The following is an 18,852-nucleotide window of genomic DNA, read 5'->3' as shown; positions in this document are numbered from 1 at the left end:
TTTCAAAAAGAAATCTGATATTTTCTAACATTTTAGTACATATTTTTGTTTATTGAATAGATTCCAACGTTTTAGAAGAAATAAAAAGTGAAATGTATAGTTTTTTTTCGATTTAGGTCAAGGGTCACCTTACGAAACAAACAAGATGGCTTCTTTTCGCCGGTAGGTGGAACGCAGGTGAGTTTTTGCTTCATATTTAACTGTCATAAAGTTATGGCGATGAGTTTTTCCTACGCATATACGACTTAAGTACCCACGTACATGATCCGTCATATTCTTCACTTGACAAGGCCTAAAAAGGGTACAGAAGACGACTTTTCACTGTTTGCGTTTCTAGGTCAACGTTTACCTGTAACTTGTGTCGACGTGTTAGTTAATAAGTTACTTTTAAAAGTTACGTAGAAACACGCTCTAAGTCCGAACAACCTAATGATACTAGCTTTTTAAATGTGATCCTTGTCTTCTGTACTTGCATCACATGTTGTTGGAGTGCAGCAGTCTGTTCATATTTCTCTGCTATAGTATAATATGGAGGATATTTCATCAAGGACATGTATTCCTTTTGTGTTTCAGGGAGGCGCGATCCATATACAAGATATTGGCATGACCTTATGTCTGAAACAGGCAACTGCAGACAACAGACGCATTTAGCTGCAATAACGGCCAAATGCGTAGCCCTGCCTGCTTGCTTCAAGTCACCATGCAGTGTGCAAGAATTCTATCACACTCCCTTTGGGGCAGAACTATCCAGTTCCACCCACTTCGACCTTTTGTAACAAGTGGTCGGCTTTTGGGATACAAACCTGGGAAGAACCTCAAAGACTGTTACAGTCTGCTGGGCGTCGCCGATGGCTGCAGTGAAGCTGAGTTGAAGGAAGCCTTCATCAGGCTGGCTAAACAGTACCACCCTGACAGTGGCTCCAAAACGGCCGACCCCAGCAAGTTTGCCCAAGTGGAAGAAGCCTACAGGACTGTGCAGGAAAAGCTTGTAAAGGAGAGAAAGAAGGAAGAAGAAGAAGTTGAGGAGAATGAAGAGGAGGATGTTGATATAAAACACACAGTGCCACAGCACAGGCAGTACCTGGGGTATGAGGGAGTTGGATACGGGACTCCTACACAAAGGCAAAGGCAGTACCAACAGTATAGGGTGGACCGGGCAGCCAACAGGGTTGTTGACTACAAAGTTACCAAGCTGTCAGCAATGTCAGAAAGTGCGCTTGTCTTGCAGGAGAAACGGGAAGCGAGGAAGGCGAAGATCGTGCAGGTGATCGACCGTTTGGTGGAGGATATGATCGCAGAGTCGATGGCCAACGGAGAGTTCGACAACCTGCCTGGCAAGGGGAAACCACTGACAACCTTAAAGAAGTCCGAGTACAACCCATACCAAGACACCACCACACATCTCATCAACAAGATTCTCAATGACAACGGATTCAAACCACAGTGGGTAGAGCTGGAAATTGAGGTTAGAAACCGCATCAAGGAACTCCGGAAAAATCTAGACACAAAAAGGGCCACATTGGGCCCTGAACCCTTCTCGCTACAGCACCAGAAGCAGTGGAATGTGTACCTAGACACATTTAGGGAGGACATAGCAGCACTGAACAAGAGAATTGACAAGTACAATATGATCGTTCCCATCATGGCCAAACAGCTGGGTCATGTCAAACCTGACAGGGAGGTGGCAAAGGTGATGGAAAAGTTTAGAGTCCAGGAAGAGCAGCAAACTGTAGCTGTGGAGGAGACCAAAGCTGAAGAAAAACCAAGTCAAGAGAAGATGAGATGGGGCATCTTAAGGCACTGGAGGTTCACACCTCTTAGTGAATAATCTGAAGCACTTGTATATTCAGTACTCCTATTGCTGGACTTTTTACCAGGGGTATTGTCCCTGATTTTTGACTGTCAAATTTAATAGTACTTCCAAACTCTAGTTTCTGTTACATTTATAAGTGAATTATAACCCAAGCAGATGAAACAATCTTTAATTTGAACCGGAATCAAAGTTCAAAGATAGCACTAATGAAAAAAGTTTCAATAAAAAGTGTACATTTTTATTGTCATAACAGAATGAATCTTATCTTAAGGTAACATTTGAATCATTGATGCAATACTGTAGTTGTTATTTTCTTCCATGGGTTCCTATCCTTGTGCTGCTTGCACAACATACAGAATGTTATAACTCTTAATATGATTACTTGAGTAAACAAATGATATGTACTGCATGTACAAGCACTGCCTATGCAGATATAGATCAGTTGTTCTATTCTTGAGCTCAGGCTTCACCTCAAGTAAGGTAGTTCCTGTCAACTGACAATCATTACACCTTTACAAGTTCTTAAAAAACATCATGTAATTTTTATATCTGTTGTTTCCCTGCATATTTACACAGCCACACATCAGAAAATGTCCTCAGAATGTGACTGTCAGAGAACAATGCTGAAGTTGTTGTGACTTGGTCCTTTCCTCACCACCTGCTTTGGAAAAGACCTGCAACAGAAAAAAAAAGATTCCAATTTGTTTGACATTGATCATGTGGTCTTGAGCAACCTTAATTGGCATATATTGACTTTGTTTCAGCTGAAGTATGAAGTCAAAATATACATGTAATACCCGTGATATTGGATTAAAAACATGAAAGCTTCTTACTTCGATCTTCTCTTTCCAATTCTTTGAAACATGAGGAAGCTAAGCCTCTTGCTGTCATGACAACACAGTTTCTGGAAGCCCAGGCTGTCCAGCATGTCACAGAACAGTTTGGGTGTCAGGTATCTGGAGTTGGAGAGGCAGGGCAGGGGCAACACTACCTGAAACACAGTGTGAAATGTCTGTAAATGTATGTATATATAGTGGGCACATATGCTTAGAGTTTGGCAACATACATGTGAGTCCAAACATATTTGCCACATGATTGCATGGTTTCTCAACAATACTGAGTTAAACTGAAGATCAAACAAGAAAGATTGTCACTGCAAAATATCACAAGTTCCACAATGTACCCAAGGTTAAAGCACTTACAAATAGGTGGCCATTTTCCTTAGTCACTCGGCAACAATGTCTTAACATGTCTCCTGAAATGGAACAACAATGTGGTGATTAAGAAATTTGGTTACCGTTAATTATGAGAGCTTTACTGATCATTTATGATTCAAAAGCTCTTACATTATATGTATGTTCAGTCTGAGTAAAGAATCACCTCTTTTCTTAGGGTCTCCCACAAAGTTGATGACGAGGCTCAACACGACAGCATCATATTCACACCCTTCCTCTACCTGAAACAGTAGACATGTAGTCATTCACATGTCAAACCCAAACTAGATCCATCTAACTTCAACATTAGAATAAAAATCAATGATACACCAATGCAGCCTATTTGCAGAGAGGACAAAAGAGACTCAGCAGCTAAAATAGTTTGGATACCAGGCTAATACCAAAAGGAATGACCAGTCTTAAAAGAAAGAATACAAACCATGAGATTCAATCATTATGTCACAGCTTAATAATAGAGCTTAACTAATGGAAGTTCCGTAGCTCAAATCTGCAGATACTTCTGGCTTTTTAGAATATCAGGATACATGTAATATAAAGTACATTTAGATGTTCTTCACCTTGTATTGAAAGAAGTCTGCCTTGATGACCCTGTCTGTCTGTGGATTCAGGTCTATGGCTGTACAGTCCAGCCAACCGTGTCTCTGGTAGTGGTTATCAAGTGCTCCCACATCTAACAATCTCAGTCTCCTTTCCTATTGAATGAAAACATGCACAACATATTCATAAGATTAATTTTTATTAGAGCTCGAGGCAATGACAAACATACATGTAATCATAATCACGACACATGGCTTGTATAAACTTCTAAATAATTACTCTTAATCTCTCTAAATAATTACTCTTAATCTCCAAGCAGATCCTATGGTGGCAAGGTAGCATCCAATTTGCCAACTGGTGTCCATTAGGCACTACAATGCTTGGCAAATTGGATACTTCCTTGCCACCATAGGATCTGCTTAGATATTACTACATTGTAGTATACTCTCTCCTTACTTCTGTAGCTGGTTTGACTTTGAACTTCTTCAGTTGTTTGATAACCCAGTTGGACGTAGTTGTGTTGCCATGGCAACAGGCTCCACGCTTGGATGCTGCTTGATAAGCATCCAGTCCTCCTATCTGTCATGAGGTACAAGTCAATAGTCAATCATGGAACTTGGGGGCATAAATGTATACCTTTAACTGTAAGCAATTCATGCATAATTTGCTACAAACTGACATCTGTTCACCTCATGTACGGCATGATAACATAGGACTCATTTGGTACACAGGCTGGTTAGAATTTGACTTTTCACGAGATGGTGTTTAGATGGAAAAGGTGTTAGATGCCTCTGCCATCTTAACAGTTTTTCAGAACCTTTAATAAGTTTTGGTATACTAGGTTCTTCACTAGACCCCCTCTTCTCTACACTGAAGAATATTCATAAAAGCAAGGACTTGATAAAAGCGACTGGTACCTTTTGGATCTCTGTCTCCAGTTGGTTGACTCTTGCCTGCTTGGTTTTCTCTGACAGAGACTGGTCTCTCCTGACGGCGTCCAGTTCCTTATTCAGGACGTGCAACTTGGAAATCACAGATCTATCCACTCTGAGAGGGGTAACAAATTGGGTGATAAGCGCTAATTAAAATTTAAAAAATATGTTTACAAATGTTACAAGCAACGTTAGGAACGCCCCCCTCCCACGATCGTTCAGCTAGTACTATATCTCGCTCCCTGCCACTCCAAAACTTGGGAAAATTACCTCACTTCCGTTACAGGCTTGGGCTTCTGCTTCTTCTTCTTTTTGCGATCCTTGGGCACAGCTTTGGAGCTCCCACTTTGTCTGTGAGAGGCTTCAGTAGTTTGAACCGGAAAATTATTGCCGGGCGCCGCCATGTTGAATCTGGAACTGCCCACTATACTAAAGAGGCGGCAGTATGATTGTTTGTGACGACATGTGCAGCACTTCCCACTAGTAAAACTGGGATTTCGAGCTAATCAAATTTCTACACCGCTCCTGCAGCCTGATTATCTCTGATAAAAAAATTCACTGTATGGACGAACATTTTGGGTGAATATAACAGTTTTCAACAAGCTTTTCCAAATCTTGGTTAACAGATCTATCAAGTTAACTTTATGAATGTTGAATGGATGGTGCTTAAATTTCCCCTACAGTATGACAAAGCATTTTAATGGCTTTGAGGAAATTAATTGATTTTCAGCATGAAAAATTAAAACTCTCAATGTCAATGTCTTATTTCTGAAAAGCTCATCAATAACAGTAAGTGGTGGGGGTACCTCCAAGACAGTGAAAGCAAACAAAATGAAGAAGCAAGACAGTGTTTAAATCTTGTTAGATTTAATTGCAGAGCTCCCTTTAGTTTTATGGGTGATTGAAGCACTTGTCATGATTTGTACATTTTCAATATTTGTAAAAGCACAACATTTAAAAGGTATACAAGCTTTTGATTCTATAGTCTACAGCAAGAGCCATTGAGCATTTAATGCATGATTCAGAATATTGCAACTTGTTGTGTTCATATTGCATGCTACATTCTATGCACATGTTTTTAAGTCCTAATGTGCAATATCGAACATCATATACATGTCATGTGTATTGTAGTTAAACTTTGAACTGTTAAAAATCCTAATCTCAGAAAATTGTGATGCATTAGTTTACATCTGAAACAACTATTCTGGAGTCAACCTTATACAGTGGAGGAATGGTTACATGAAGTAGCAAAGTGTGATAGAAATTCAGGGCCTGTTGGGGCTTTCCAGGCTTAACTGACTCAAGTTGTTGGATGGAGGAGACTGCAGGAGGCTGCTGCTGGAAGTGTCAGTTCTCTGTACCTTTGTAGGAGTGCTGGGTGGTAATGCCTTGTCTTTCTCAGATAGTATTCGCTTTGGTGATGTCACACTGTTGCCCCCTGCTGATGGTAGAGTGGGGGGACTTCTTGATGGCTGTTGTAGTTGTTCAACAGCACTACTAGTGGTTCTTTCTGGTACTGCAGGTGTAGACAACCCACGAGCAGACTCCCTTTGCACAGTGCTCTTACCAGGTTGTGTTTTATCACCATCTACATGTTTGTAGCGTGAGCGGCGAGATCCTTTGAATCTTGTAAGCCTTGAAGTTTTTGGAATCCTGATGATTGGAATCTCTGGGCTTCCTGGGCTAACTCCAGAACTCTTCACACCCTCCATACTCATCTGAGTGTTTGTATTTGTGTGATCAGCCTGACTTGTAGTTCCCAAACCACTGCCATTGGCTTCTTTATTTTCTGAGTGAAAACTCCTGTCTGGGTTTTCAGGTTCTGCAAACATGTCTGGACTGTCATTGCCATGCCGACCACTTACTTGGCCCTCAAATGTAGTGCACTCATTTTCTGAAGAATTCTTTGTTGTTTTCGATTCGTGCAGTTCTGTCATTGGGAGATCAACAACTTGTCCATCTTCTGCTTCCCCAATCCTCCACATCTCACTGTCTGTGAACTCCTCATTATCTAGTTCCACAAAATTGCTTTCTGATGAACTGTCACAATGTTGTGTGACAACTGAGCTTGATCTTTGCCCTTCGTGTTGCTGAGAAAGCCTGACTTCAGCCTCCAGGACTTCTTCCACAAAACTGCCTCCCCAGTCTGACCATTGCTCGCTGCTGTTCCGGCTGTTGTTGCCAGGGGTCTCTTTAGCAAAGCTTTCAGAGGATGCTCTTCTCTTCTTTGCTGGCGTAGGGCTGGTAAAGGGACTATCAGCTTCCACAGCCTTGACTCTGAATATTAGAGAAGCAACAAAAATTCCTTCATGAGCCATTGTCAATGGGCTAGATTTCAGTGCATGAATACATTGTATACACATTTGTAATGAAACATAGCAAGAATCTTTGTCTACTTTGCTCAAGCAACAAGTGTTTAGAAAGTGTTTGTGGTAACACAAAGCTAGTCCACCAAAAACAAAGGCGTAAGAAATTACTGACGTACATGTACTGGTAGCAAGAGTTATAAATCAAGTGTTCTTACCTGGGTGTTCCTTGCCGTTCCCCCAGAACTGTCCCTGGTGCTGAAATGGCAGTGAACTTCCCCATTTCTCCATGGTCTGCTGCAGTGCTGGGCCCTGCACCACTGTCTCTACCTGCACAAAAAACACCAACATACATGTTCCCACTTTTTGCTGTGTCACATTTATTACTAAATTTATGTAACGGTAATTGAAATAAATTTTCATTGCCACAATCAACAAAGCATTTTTGAGAAAATCCAGACATACATGTAGGATGTACTGATTGATGACTCTTGTCACCTGTGCACAGGTCCAGTGCTGTAACAGGACCTCTAGCCTGGGGTTGGGTACCAAAAACTCCTCTAGCTGAAGGAGGCCTCCAGGGATCCAACACCTAAAACAAGAGGGAGTTCAGATGGAAGAAAGGGAGACATGAGGTGGTCAACAGTGTTGCACATTTTCCACATCACAATGTAGAATAACATCAGAGTCACACAAATGCAGGTCAGATAGATACAGGTTACATGATAGAAGTCCTGACAGATTCATAAACATAAACATGTACATAATAAAATCATAGACGTATGGGAATAGAGATGTACCTTTACGAGGAAATTGCGCAGGTGAGTGTTCCTGAAGATGGGCAGGGTCCGGACAGACTGGCTGAGAGCGCTGGGAGATGTCACCACATACACCTCCTTCCTGCCCCGTGTCACCGCCGTGTACACGTGCTGCCAGTTCTGATGGCGCGTGGGGGTCCCCACAACGTACAGCACCGTGTCTGACTCAGAACCCTGCAAACATACAGAACAGGTAGCAGTGGGTTTTAGTACAGGGCTATGTTTGTACTTCTAATTTGTTATGATTTGGTCAAGTACATCAAGTATCAAGAATTCTGAAAGCTACCATTTAAAACCCAAAATCAAAAGATGCAGCCACAATGAAATAGTAACTGTACTAAGTGACAGTCTGTCAAACCTGTCTAGGCAATCACTCAAGGAATTTTTAAATGGTCACAACAGACAGGTGGCTACAATAGTCAGAATTTTTAGGATCTAAATGCTTGGTTCAATAGAAAAATAATCTAAGAGATAGCCAAAAGGTGCTCCAAATGAAAAGTTGGTCACAATACTAGCACAGGTTTGATCATTATATATTTGCAAGCTCTGCGAAACAATTTGACATTCAGCATTATTAATTGTCCACAGCTCTGACCTGGTAAGTGTGAATAGTTCTCGCCCAGGCGTGCTTCAGTCCTCCTTTGTTCTTGACCTCACCGTAGTCAACCTGGATTTGCCTCTCAAGGTCATCCAAGGTCAGCCAACGTCTTGTCTTGCCTTTCTCTGTGATAGTCCTGTCCTACGTTGTTTAATGGGACACAAGAAATTAAGTGATGTGACCCAATGTACACTTTGTACTTTGATTAATGACAATAGAAAACCAGAGTTAATTTTACCTGCATTAAAACGCACATGCATGTTCACTTCATGAATCGTGAATTTGCACTTTTCTGTAATGAAAAACTTTTACCTCTATGATGAAGAAGATCTCCCCATTGCACAATCTGACAGTGTCACTAGATTTCTTCACTTTTCTCACTTTCTTCTCCTTTTCCTCATCATTTTCTTCATCTTTGTCTTTTTCTTCCTCTTTGTCATCTGTTGCTTTTGCCATGTAATCGACAAAAATACTGACATTGGCATTTTTTGTACAGCACACCTTGTCTCCTACCTGTAAGGGAATACAAGATGGCAAACTTTATACATGTTCTTTCTTTTATTTTAGATCTATTTTAAGTCATTTTTTAATGTGATGGTGGTAGGATACCCAGTGGAACTGTGTTTATATTTATATTGTGTTTATATTTATATTTGCTTGCAGATGTTATATGAGAACAGACTTAGTATAGACCACAAATTTCACATCCTACCTGAAACCAGCTACGGTTCTTGTGATTCTTTATGGTGTGTGCAGAGTAGTGCTTGCAGCAGACTTCATTGATGATGTTGCAGTCCTTCCTGTTAGGTAAAAATATGTTAGAATGTAAATCTATTATATTGACTAAAATTTTCAACTGTCTTTTTCCTTGACAAAAATTGATGTTGTATAGTCAAAAATTCCGGTTTGGGTTCTTTCAATTCTCTGTGTTTACACATTAGAATTACAGATTAAAATTGAAGATCCTTCTTCATAATCATTTCTACCAACATAGACAAACTTTCATGCCAAAAGCTAACCTTCTAAAGGCAACAAACTGTGAAGTCTTGTGGTCGTTTGCACAGCCATTCTGCAAAAGACGAGTCACGGCACTGCTTAACACTGCAGAAGACAATTAATAACAACATTTCACAACAATGTATGCAAAGTCTGGTCTATTTAGCAATTTTGGGTTAAAAATTATGAAAACCAAGTTAATAGTATGCGTCCGTAATGAAACTGTTTACTTACTGTCTTCCCTGTCCACTCTGACTTGGTGAAAATTCCTTTCTGGATCAAACTGTGGGAGTCTCTGTTGTGAAATCAGTGTTGCATTGTCCACAATCAACTTGGACTCTGATCTGAAAGAAAAGAAAAACTCAAGTTAGCATTTGCACGCTTCTGTTTAATGTGTCAAAAGAAGGGAATACCTGTGTCTACAAAATATGTACTGTAAGACTTTCTTTTCCTTTTTAATTACAGAACAATAGCTTTGCAACTGCCAATTGACGGGACATAAAGTCAAAAAGGTACTAACTTGAGCAAACTTATTAAACAGGCTGTGTGAGGTTCATTTGTACATTATAAGTTGAAAGTTATTCATACACAGTGAAGGCAATACCCACCTGTGATTGGTCCTCAGCTTGATACTCCAGCCAATGGGAGCCAGGGAATGGTACATGTCTGTGAGGAAGTTCCCAGGTTCTATAGAAGGCAGCTGGTCGACATCACCCAGTAACACCAGCTTCTGTAGGCTGGCATGTTCCAGGAGGATCCAAAACAGGGTAGAAAAGGTCTGTACAGACACAAGACTGCTCTCGTCAACTACCAACGCTCGCACGTCCCTGAAACTCCACTTACAGTCACGTTTCTTGTGCCTGTAGGACCAGATGACTTGATGTAGCGTGTACGCTTTCAGGCCTGTACGTTTCCCGAGGAGGTGAGCGGCCTTTCCTGTGGGAGCAGTCAGTAGGATTGCTCCGATGGATTCATCTTCCTCTTCCTTTCTGGCTGGACTCCGGCATGCAGCATGCAGAGATGTACCCCTTAAGCTTGTGCCTCCTGATTTTCTACCTGGTGTGCCTTCACATCCAGTGTCCTCCTGGCTGCTCTCCATGTTTTCCTGCCCTGACAGACCGTCCATAGTAGAGTCTAGGCTCCTATTCAGACGCTCTTCATCACGCTTAGCTGCTGCTTCCTCCCTAAGAATTTGCTTGTGTGCCTCTTTGAACACTTTACTGACCACGTAGGTCTTCCCACACCCTCCTTTCCCTGACATGACAGTTACGGGATTCTTGCAGATCAGATCGGACGCCTTCTTCTGGTCTTCATCTTCTCCAAAGACTCCTTGAAGCCTGTCAGAGTTTATCACCCACTTGCTTTCCTTGTCTCTATGAAGAAGTGCCTCAATACCATCTTTGATATTGCACTCATAGTCATAGTACCTCTTCAGGGAAACTTTTCCCTCTAGCTGAACTGTGACCCTGTTGTCCTCCAGAAACTTCAAGGCTTTGACCCTGTTTACGATATTGTGGTCTCTGAAAGTCCGCCGGTGGAGGGTTTTCTCGTATACGAACGTGTGTCCCTCCCTGCGGCACTTTGACTTGATGAAGTCGTAGATGTAGATGGCATCCTTCTCTGTGGGAGGAAACCTCTCCAGGAGGTTGCAGTGCTTGAAGGCATCTAGCGTCGCCTCACAGCCGATAAATCTGTGCTCCCAGTACATGATCTAAAAACAGAACATAACACATGCACATGTATGTTACTTACTTAGATTTAGAAAAGGATTTTTTTCAATGGAAAAAAGGCTTACTAGTACTAAGTACACAAAATCTTCCTTCATAGATCACAATACAACATACTTGTAAAATTATCTATTTTCTTAGACGTAAAATGTCATTGCTAATCAGGTCTTGCTACATTGTAGTAAGAACAACTAGGTTAAGTTACAAAAGTGTTACTGAAAAATTCCAGAATCTGCATGTGACAGTATATCCCTCTGCATTAGAACCCAACTACTAGTACATGTAGGAGAAATCCCATCAAAAGAACCTACCGGCCCAAAGCCAAGCTTCCATGGCTCCTGTGCAGTCACTGTCTCCAGGACTTTCAGCCTTTCTTCTTTTGACATGAGCAGTCCGTAGAACCTCCTGGGCAGCAGTTTGGGGCCATAGCGCAGCCAAGAGGGGGCCAATAGTGCCTTAGCCTCCTCTCCACCCACAGCTAAGGAATCAGGAAGAAATAGTAATATTTCATTGTCCAAACCTAGCAGCAGTCAAAACTACCGTATGGACAGGTGGTTACCATAGACAGGATATTTTATGGCTGAGCATAGATTGGCTACACTTTATGCTAAATTCAGGCACCAATTATGTTCTTTTGCAAAATGCACCTTTTACAATTCGCCTGGCATCCTGGCTACAAATTGTTTTGGATTCAATGTCAAAAAGAAATTTTAAGAAAGAAAGTTCAAACAAATAATACAGTCACTCACACTCTATGTGTTTAAGCATTTGACCAGACACTGCCTGCGTAGTCTCATTTAAAGAGCCATACTGTTCCACTACTTCCCGCAGGTTCTGGAAGTTCAGTGTAGTCCCCTGGAGTGATGGCTCTCTCTGTAGTGTGTCGTGAAAGTCTTTGACGTGGTCCTCATGGACTTCACATTTCTTCAGGAAGAGTAGGATTAGATGTATGGAAGGGTTCATGTTGAGTCGGTACTCAGGATAGCCGGTCGTCAAGTACATGTTTCCTCCGCTTGCACGACATTCCACGCTGAGGTCCCACCAGGGATCCTGCAAAGGGAACCTCCCCTTCACACGGTGGACTCTGCCAGACTTGTCCCTCACATGAACTGTAGATACATGGTAAAAAAAGTTGGATATACATGTAAATGCATTGTACACACACACATAAGCATGTGCAAACAAACTGGAGGGGGAACCATGTGACAAAACTGGAATTTGAATTGATTCTGCACAGAATGTAGCCTGGGTACCATCCAGATTTTCGCTACGCAATGCTAAAAAAAAATTGAAAATCCGGATGGTACCCAGGCTACACAGAATTCAGAGGCAAAGTGATACACATGAAGAGGAGGGGGAACAATACAAAGTGTAAGACAAATAATGGGCTGTCCCAAAAATAAATTATGTGGAGGGCCAGGGGGTTGAAAAAACTGCATTGGATGGTTGTGAATAGGATTTGCGTACTTTCATCTGGATTGAAACTTCAGTTTGAAAGTTTAGGTATTGTTAAAAGCGACCTTGTATTCCTACATGTGTATAACCCCTAGGAAGGGCTCAAGGCCACATCGCCAACGTGTCTTTTAAAAGCACACTTGTTGGAACAGCCTGTAACAAGTTGCAGTCGCGTCGATCGTTATCATGCGGTGGAAAGTGACAAATACAAAAACAAGTGACGAACTGTGTTACACTTAAGCAGCTACACTTAACATAGTCATATATAGCTGCAAACCAAAGCTACCCTACCACCCAACAAACCACGCCAAGTGGACAAAGGATCACAAAGAAGTTACATGTACCTAGCTGGTTGCAGAGCCGTTTGGGGACAGCGACAGACACGCCTGCGTTTGCATCGTCGATTTCGTTCATATCCAACCACTGCACATCTCCGTCTTCGTCATCATCTGATCCTGAGTCGTCTCCAATATCGCCAGCTCCTGGGGCATTGGGGACTTCGCCTTTAGGGACGATATAACCGCTTAAAACGGTCAGACTTCTCCAGCTACGTTTGGATGGGCCCGCCATGTTGGTGCTCTTACCGACTTTGACACCGCATCCAAACGTGACCAGGAATCGTTTGTCAGGAATATGGGCAAATCATTCTTATTTATTTGTGATGATGTATTAAAAATTAGAAAGGGAAGTTCGCACAGGTATTTTTTTCGATGTTATGGCAGTAGTGAGAATTAGATTTCTTGTACTGTTACATTGCGTTGTTGTGGAAAGTGAAATTGGAATAGTCGATTTCGAAGTGGGGGAATACCAGCCTCTGCTGAACGAGTCTGAACACGACTGTTAGCCTAGTAAGCAGCTGCTGGGTCTCTTTTGTCCTGTCTCTCAGCAAATATTTGCAGAGAGGACGAAAAAGACTCGGTAGCTATAATAGTTTTGAATACCAGGCTACACGACTTCGCAATGGCTCCCATTACTATGGAAACAGCCTTCATTCCTCTTTTTGTTCAGTGGAACAAAACTATCAAACTCATTACTAGTACCTTCACGAAGGTTACATTTACGGGCTACGGATAGCGACAAAAAACGGGGTATAGTACAAAGGCAACAATCTTCCTCACTAACCCCTGCTTGGAGAGACTTATACATCTTCTTTGGACAAATATAAGGAGAGAATCAGCAGGTCTCCATTTATTTCAAGCAACAGTCTGATGTACAATGTATATAACACAGCAGTGAGCATGTTGACCTTAATAATCAAGCGCCAATTTATTCTTTGTATAGTGTCTTTTCCAGCTTCACAAAGTGAAAAAGGAGGAAATTCAAATATATACATGTGTGTTTCACCACAACATCACTTTTGCCTTCATGACAACAAATGTATAACATAGATCAAACATCACCAATTCAATTGTACGTTTTGTTCACTACTCAATCTCACTCAACTACGGTTTATTGTCCTTAAACATTTCTTGTTCAAAGCAGAATGTTGATACAGCAATATGGCCATTTCATGGCCTCACATTATGGTACAAACTACACAGAAAAACATTATCAAAAACAGACACTTGTTGGCATGTGACTTTTTGTGTAAAAAAAATGGTATCTAACTTATCCGAGGGTCAAAACACCAACAACTTTTGTGCTGTAAGCTATGGAAGTACGTGTTATCTTCTCAAATTGTACACACACTGAGAGAGGTCAGAAAGTTTTCAAAGCAACATGAATTGGGGAGGCCTAGAGAAATCATGTACAAAGATGACCCTAAGGTGGGATACTGGGAAGCCAAAAAATTTCAGTCCCGGCTGTACAGGTAATTTATGTATCAATTGAAAGAGCATACTGTCTGCTATATCATAGTACATGTAAGTTTATGTCAGTCATAAATTGAATCTTTAAAATCTACTACCGTATATTTCCCAGAGTCTGTCTAGATTTTAAGTTACCTGCCTTACATGTAGTCTGAAATGATAACTGTTACAACCTAAGAAAAAATCCCTGCTGTGACTTTCAGGCCTCTGACAGTGACTCCTCCTCTCCAACAACCCCACACTAACACATTGATGTGGACCATGTCATTTCTCGGCTGAATCACAGTCTGTCGTGCCTGTTTTCTGTGAGTCTGCCTGTGTGTCTGTGTTTGTAGTCTGGACCGGTGGAAACTTGAGTTTGTGGATGACCATCTCCCTAGAGTCAAGCCTGCTCACGATCTCGTTGGGATCTTGGAGGAGTCGCTGAGGAACACCTCGCTTCTGGATGGTCAAACAAAAGACCTATAAGAATCTATCTACCAGTAAATCATGCATGTCTTGTAAAGCATGTACAAGTATTTGTGAACACTTGGCTCTTTATTCCTTCTCATTAATGTACTCAGCATTTTGACATTCATGATTCTAACTGATCTTTGAAGGATTGATTCTGGTAGAAATACATTGTACATGTACTATGATGTATTTTCTTACCACCAAGTCATCAATGTTGTTCTCTTTTGCAGAATACTCCCTCAAGAAGTAGTCCTTGTCAGCCTGAAATTAAAAGAAACATGACTTAAGAACACTTACGTATCAACCAGAACATTCTGCAAGGAAAAGAAACCCCATACATTTTGTACAGTCATATATACAACTGTATAGCAGATAGATCTAAACAGATAACTTTGCTTGACTGTCAATTCTGGTTGCTGTACTAATTTAATGTTTTATTTCTTTTTTTTTTAAACTTGCAACCATGTTGCATACATGAATTTTATTTTCAGCATCAATTACTCTGCTGTTCTGGTGTTCAGATTCCAGCTACACAAGTTTCTTACTCCATTGCAACAGAAAATACAAAATCTATGAACAGTCTTGTCTCACCTCGTGGTATAGTCTGGTATCGTGCACTCGGATGATCACATTATCCACTCTCAAGAAAAACCTCATCAACAGGAAGAAGCTTGTTGGCATAACTCGCTGTGGGTAACACAAAAAATATACTTTTCAAACACTTTGATCATTTCCATATCTTATATCTTACATATCTAGCTATAGGGTTTTTGTCAGACACAGAAGAACTGTGTTATAGAAATGTAAATTACTGAGTGTATCTTAGTGCATGTATTTTATTGTCACAGTGGTAATCAGTTGGATTTGCCCCAGAATTTTTGGAGCCACTGTGTATTAGCCTGGGTACCATCCAGATTTTCGCTACGCAACGCTTGTGATTTTTTCAAGCGTTGCGTAGCGAAAATCCGGATGGTACCCAGGCTAACTGTGTATAATGTATTGGGTATACCGGTAAGTAACTTTTGCCATCAGACTCATGATCAGAATGTTGCCATGTGAGATAAAACATTTCCTTCATATTTTAACTCCACAGTCTTGAATAATTTGCCATATAATCTAATGATATCTAGAGCTTGCATAGTGGTGCTACAGTAACCTGAATTTTTTTTATCTCCCATCTCCATTTTCATCTTTAAATTGCATTTTTACAACATCAACCCTGCCAATTTCTACTTACAATTTTGACACTGAGTGTTGAGCAGCCGTTGTCAGCCAGCTCATCCTCGAACAGAACCACCTCCTCAAAGTACACAATCCTCTCCCTCTGCTTCAGCTTTTCAATGTCAATCAGTTCTGTGGTTTCTTCCACCTGTTGGTCCAACACAGCAGATGACATAGAGTTATAGCACCAGGTACTGGTAATTAGCTAGTACTGCATAGCTACCCATAGCCAGTGCCTGCATGGTAGTAGCTGCCTAGTGCCTGTATTGTATTGTCTTCTTGCAATCTCAGTTAAAAAAGAAAGACAGGTACAAATGTACTACATGTAGCACATTGATTTGAAATATTTCAAGGAATGTGTTTCTTAGAGTCTTATTTGGCCCAACACACCAGCTATGGCCGGCTATGCTGCCATAGTGATCACAGCAATGAAATGCTTCTAACTGACTGATCTTGTTTAGCCTGGGTACCATATGCATCCTGGTTAGTTTATGTCCACTCCCTCAGTCTACAGACTGTCTGTAGCAACTATGGGAGTGGACACAAACCAGGATTATACTAGTACCCTGGCTAGATCCTGTTACAGTACTGACCTGCAGTGGGGCACTTTCCTGCAGTAGTGTCCCTTTGTAGTCACTGGTGAAGGTCCAGTCAAAGGGCTTGATGACCTCCTGTATGTGTTCACTGCCAGCCCTACAGGGTGGCAACAGCATTTTAGGCAGTGACAATTGAGACTTGCGTACTCTATAGAGTTTTTAAACGAGTGTGAGGTCAACACTACTATGTACTATATATAGCTCTTACACTGAAGAACAGTCTTCTCACATTGTCATTGGCCACATGTTTTCATGTTTTGATGTTCTAATCAACTTATTTTATCTCAGTACCACTTCTAACGTAACATTACAGATCTAGCATCACTTGTACCTTGCCTCCCTCCAGGCCTCAGAAACAGCGACCTTCATCAGATCATGTTTGTTGTCCACCAGCTTCATGTGGTCCACAGCGTTGAACTCTATCCCAAACCCTCCGGAGTGTTTTATTCTCAGCACATTCTGGCCGAACAACATCTCCGGCAGTTGTGGGATGTCCAGCTCGGAGGCCAGTCTATGTTGGGTAACAGCATCAATGTTAAGGCATGTTGGCTTCTGGAAGCCAGTATATAGACATACAAAAGGGTTCCCAAGTCGCAACTGCTAAATCATTGTGAGAGTACAAAATATGCAAATGTAGATTGTACAATCAACAGGGTAACTTGCATGAGCCTAGGTGGTGTACTTGTACATGTAATGAAATTGCAACATCATGTAACCCAACACTAATTACCATGGTGACAGACGTCTGAGTCAGATCATTGACTCTTATTTTGTTTTGTTTGGAGAAGAAGAGAAAGAAACAGAGCAAAATCAATGTTTTTCTTCGAAAATTATTTTTGACAAGTAATAAAATACCATGGATTTCCCCACACTGTTCGACCTTCCAAGGATACTACAGATGATACTTACTTGTCCATGTCGTCTGACGGCATGATGTGGCTCTTCACGGCAGTGATGGTCCATGGACCGAACGAGAAGTCTTCCACCTTCCGCGCTCGTGGGGTCGGCATCCTCCGCGGAGGGTGCGAGGTCTGAGGTTCGGGCGGCGGGCTGGAGCTTGCCATGGCCGAAAGATATATGAATTTGACAACCTAGAGAACCTGTAGTTTTCTTTCTACGTATAACAAACAGTATCGTAGGATGATAGAATCAGAGCAGCGTAACAAACATAATTTGTAGATCAGAAGAGTGACCAAAAATTCACGATGAAGGCGGCCATGTTGGTATGGATTGGTTCATTCTTGGTAGTGGGGAGGTTGAAGGATAAAATAAAATCTACCCTGATTTCAATGTAGAATATACAAAGTAGCTGTAAAATACTATATAATGTCTTTAATAAATTATAAATCTAGAATTGCAATTTTAATGAACCTTGATTACGTTCATTTTTTTCTTATGAAACTTTGCGTAACCTATTTTCTATACTGGGAACTTCCATAAAAAAGGTCTCGCGAGAAAATGCCAAAATACGGGGTGAACCACTAACACACATGAGTGTGATCCTCATGACATTTCGTTAAGTTAATTTAGGACTGGAATTTTCCCATTAAAACTTTAAACAAAATTTTAAGTGATTGCTGTTGTACAATTGTCATTTTTGTGTATTCTATTTACGAACGCACGAGATGTTTTCGTATACAATGCGTTGTCCCTGACTTTATTTTCAAGATGGTGGCATGGCCTCCAGGTTACCGCCTTCCGCTCTCTCTCTGAAACACGTAAGCTTCTGACTTTCATTTCCTGTTTTCCTCAGATCGGTTGGTTCACAATTTATCCTGTACATCGGTAGAATATTACCGTGCCTAGATAGACGTAGAAGTTGCAGTGCCGAGGTCAAACAGGGCTGTGTTTTGAGACATACGGTCGAACGCCATTTTTACAACCTTCTGTTTTTTATTGAGGTGAAAACTTGTGCGTGTGTACTCGGCACTGCGTGGGCGGATGGCGATGATTCGGCTAAATTTTCTGCGCATTTCTGGGTTCTAGATCTGTTTAAAGGGCGGCTTCTCTAGAACTAAGAACAGTGGGCACCTAAAAGTGAGTCAGGACGGAATCTTGGTCACCTGTTATGAATGCCGCGTGGTCAGACTTACTGAACCTTGACCACGCCACGGTGCAAAACAACACATTATATTTGTGCATCGTTGCAAATTATAGTGCACTTCGATCAACTGTTTTCTGCAACTGTCCACAAATTGATCAGAATACATACTACATGAATATAAATCAGCTGCATAAGATTTGCTTGGTTATCTTTTTCTGTTCCCAAGATATTGATTTTGATATATATTTTTCCTCTTTCAATTTCAAAATGTTATACCCAAATCAAATGCAGAACGGTTATCATATATCAATCC

At 41.2% G+C, this 18,852-nt stretch overlaps 4 protein-coding genes across 6 annotated transcripts; 1 reads left to right on the top strand and 3 right to left on the bottom strand.

Moving 5' to 3' along the window:
• Nucleotides 1-36: 36 nt before the first annotated feature.
• On the top strand, nucleotides 37-1,918 carry LOC109481138 (dnaJ homolog subfamily C member 28-like). Of its 2 annotated transcripts, none has more exons than XM_019783632.1 (2): nucleotides 37-177; nucleotides 574-1,918. In XM_019783632.1, exon 2 carries the CDS (start codon nucleotides 668-670, stop codon nucleotides 1,826-1,828), a length of 1,161 nt encoding a protein of 386 aa, XP_019639191.1. In that variant the 5' UTR covers nucleotides 37-177; nucleotides 574-667; the 3' UTR covers nucleotides 1,829-1,918. The 2 variants fall into 2 exon arrangements, with proteins under 2 accessions (XP_019639191.1, XP_019639193.1); XM_019783634.1 differs by lacking the exon at nucleotides 37-177 and adding an exon at nucleotides 183-301.
• A 291-nt stretch (nucleotides 1,919-2,209) lies between these two features.
• LOC109481157 (25S rRNA (adenine(2142)-N(1))-methyltransferase-like) lies at nucleotides 2,210-4,929 on the bottom strand. The gene is made up of 8 exons (XM_019783660.1): nucleotides 4,788-4,929; nucleotides 4,503-4,632; nucleotides 4,042-4,164; nucleotides 3,606-3,740; nucleotides 3,194-3,269; nucleotides 3,016-3,068; nucleotides 2,647-2,804; nucleotides 2,210-2,487 (listed from the first exon to the last, which is right to left on the bottom strand). Exons 1-8 carry the CDS (start codon nucleotides 4,919-4,921, stop codon nucleotides 2,424-2,426), a joined length of 873 nt encoding a protein of 290 aa, XP_019639219.1. The 5' UTR covers nucleotides 4,922-4,929; the 3' UTR covers nucleotides 2,210-2,423.
• Nucleotides 4,930-5,780: 851 nt separating this feature from the next.
• Nucleotides 5,781-13,022, bottom strand: LOC109481105 (DNA helicase B-like). 2 transcript variants are annotated; one of them, XM_019783580.1, is made up of 13 exons: nucleotides 12,762-13,022; nucleotides 11,712-12,071; nucleotides 11,274-11,440; nucleotides 9,844-10,946; nucleotides 9,470-9,579; nucleotides 9,259-9,340; nucleotides 8,952-9,039; nucleotides 8,552-8,752; nucleotides 8,237-8,380; nucleotides 7,624-7,815; nucleotides 7,322-7,415; nucleotides 7,042-7,153; nucleotides 5,781-6,794 (listed from the first exon to the last, which is right to left on the bottom strand). In XM_019783580.1, exons 1-13 carry the CDS (start codon nucleotides 12,985-12,987, stop codon nucleotides 5,783-5,785), a joined length of 3,891 nt encoding a protein of 1,296 aa, XP_019639139.1. In that variant the 5' UTR covers nucleotides 12,988-13,022; the 3' UTR covers nucleotides 5,781-5,782. The 2 variants fall into 2 exon arrangements, with proteins under 2 accessions (XP_019639139.1, XP_019639140.1); XM_019783581.1 differs by lacking the exons at nucleotides 11,274-11,440; nucleotides 12,762-13,022 and having other exon boundaries at nucleotides 11,712-11,813.
• A 648-nt stretch (nucleotides 13,023-13,670) lies between these two features.
• LOC109481154 (TIP41-like protein) lies at nucleotides 13,671-17,676 on the bottom strand. Its single transcript, XM_019783656.1, has 7 exons — nucleotides 17,405-17,676; nucleotides 16,827-17,006; nucleotides 16,493-16,592; nucleotides 15,916-16,047; nucleotides 15,270-15,365; nucleotides 14,877-14,939; nucleotides 13,671-14,666 (listed from the first exon to the last, which is right to left on the bottom strand). Exons 1-7 carry the CDS (start codon nucleotides 17,557-17,559, stop codon nucleotides 14,490-14,492), a joined length of 903 nt encoding a protein of 300 aa, XP_019639215.1. The 5' UTR covers nucleotides 17,560-17,676; the 3' UTR covers nucleotides 13,671-14,489.
• Between the last annotated feature and the right edge of the window lie 1,176 nt (nucleotides 17,677-18,852).

Source organism: Branchiostoma belcheri, unplaced genomic scaffold, assembly GCF_001625305.1.
Source record: "Branchiostoma belcheri isolate BF01 breed outbred unplaced genomic scaffold, Haploidv18h27 scaffold54, whole genome shotgun sequence".
In the NCBI taxonomy this organism is placed as follows: domain Eukaryota; kingdom Metazoa; phylum Chordata; class Leptocardii; order Amphioxiformes; family Branchiostomatidae; genus Branchiostoma; species Branchiostoma belcheri.
Note: the sequence above shows the minus strand (reverse complement) of the source record. Positions and strands in the feature narration are given on the sequence as shown.

Excerpts from the sequence above, each read along its gene's own strand:
- LOC109481154 (XM_019783656.1), bottom strand. The coding sequence starts at position 17,559 with ATGGCAAGCTCCAGCCCGCCGCCCGAACCTCAGACCTCGCACCCTCCG. Across the intron at positions 17,007-17,404 it reads CCGTCAGACGACATGGACAA|ACTGGCCTCCGAGCTGGACA; the intron begins GTAAGTATCATC and ends TACCCAACATAG. Across the intron at positions 14,667-14,876 it reads ACAACATTGATGACTTGGTG|AAGCGAGGTGTTCCTCAGCG; the intron begins GTAAGAAAATAC and ends TTGACCATCCAG.
- LOC109481157 (XM_019783660.1), bottom strand. The coding sequence starts at position 4,921 with ATGGCGGCGCCCGGCAATAATTTTCCGGTTCAAACTACTGAAGCCTCT. Across the intron at positions 4,165-4,502 it reads TGGAGACAGAGATCCAAAAG|ATAGGAGGACTGGATGCTTA; the intron begins GTACCAGTCGCT and ends ACCTCATGACAG. Across the intron at positions 3,069-3,193 it reads GGGAGACCCTAAGAAAAGAG|GAGACATGTTAAGACATTGT; the intron begins GTGATTCTTTAC and ends GTTCCATTTCAG.
- LOC109481138 (XM_019783632.1), top strand. The coding sequence starts at position 668 with ATGCGTAGCCCTGCCTGCTTGCTTCAAGTCACCATGCAGTGTGCAAGA.
- LOC109481105 (XM_019783580.1), bottom strand. The coding sequence starts at position 12,987 with ATGGCGGGCCCATCCAAACGTAGCTGGAGAAGTCTGACCGTTTTAAGC. Across the intron at positions 12,072-12,761 it reads ACGGCTCTGCAACCAGCTAG|TTCATGTGAGGGACAAGTCT; the intron begins GTACATGTAACT and ends ATGTATCTACAG. Across the intron at positions 9,040-9,258 it reads CAGTTTGTTGCCTTTAGAAG|GAAGGACTGCAACATCATCA; the intron begins GTTAGCTTTTGG and ends TTTACCTAACAG.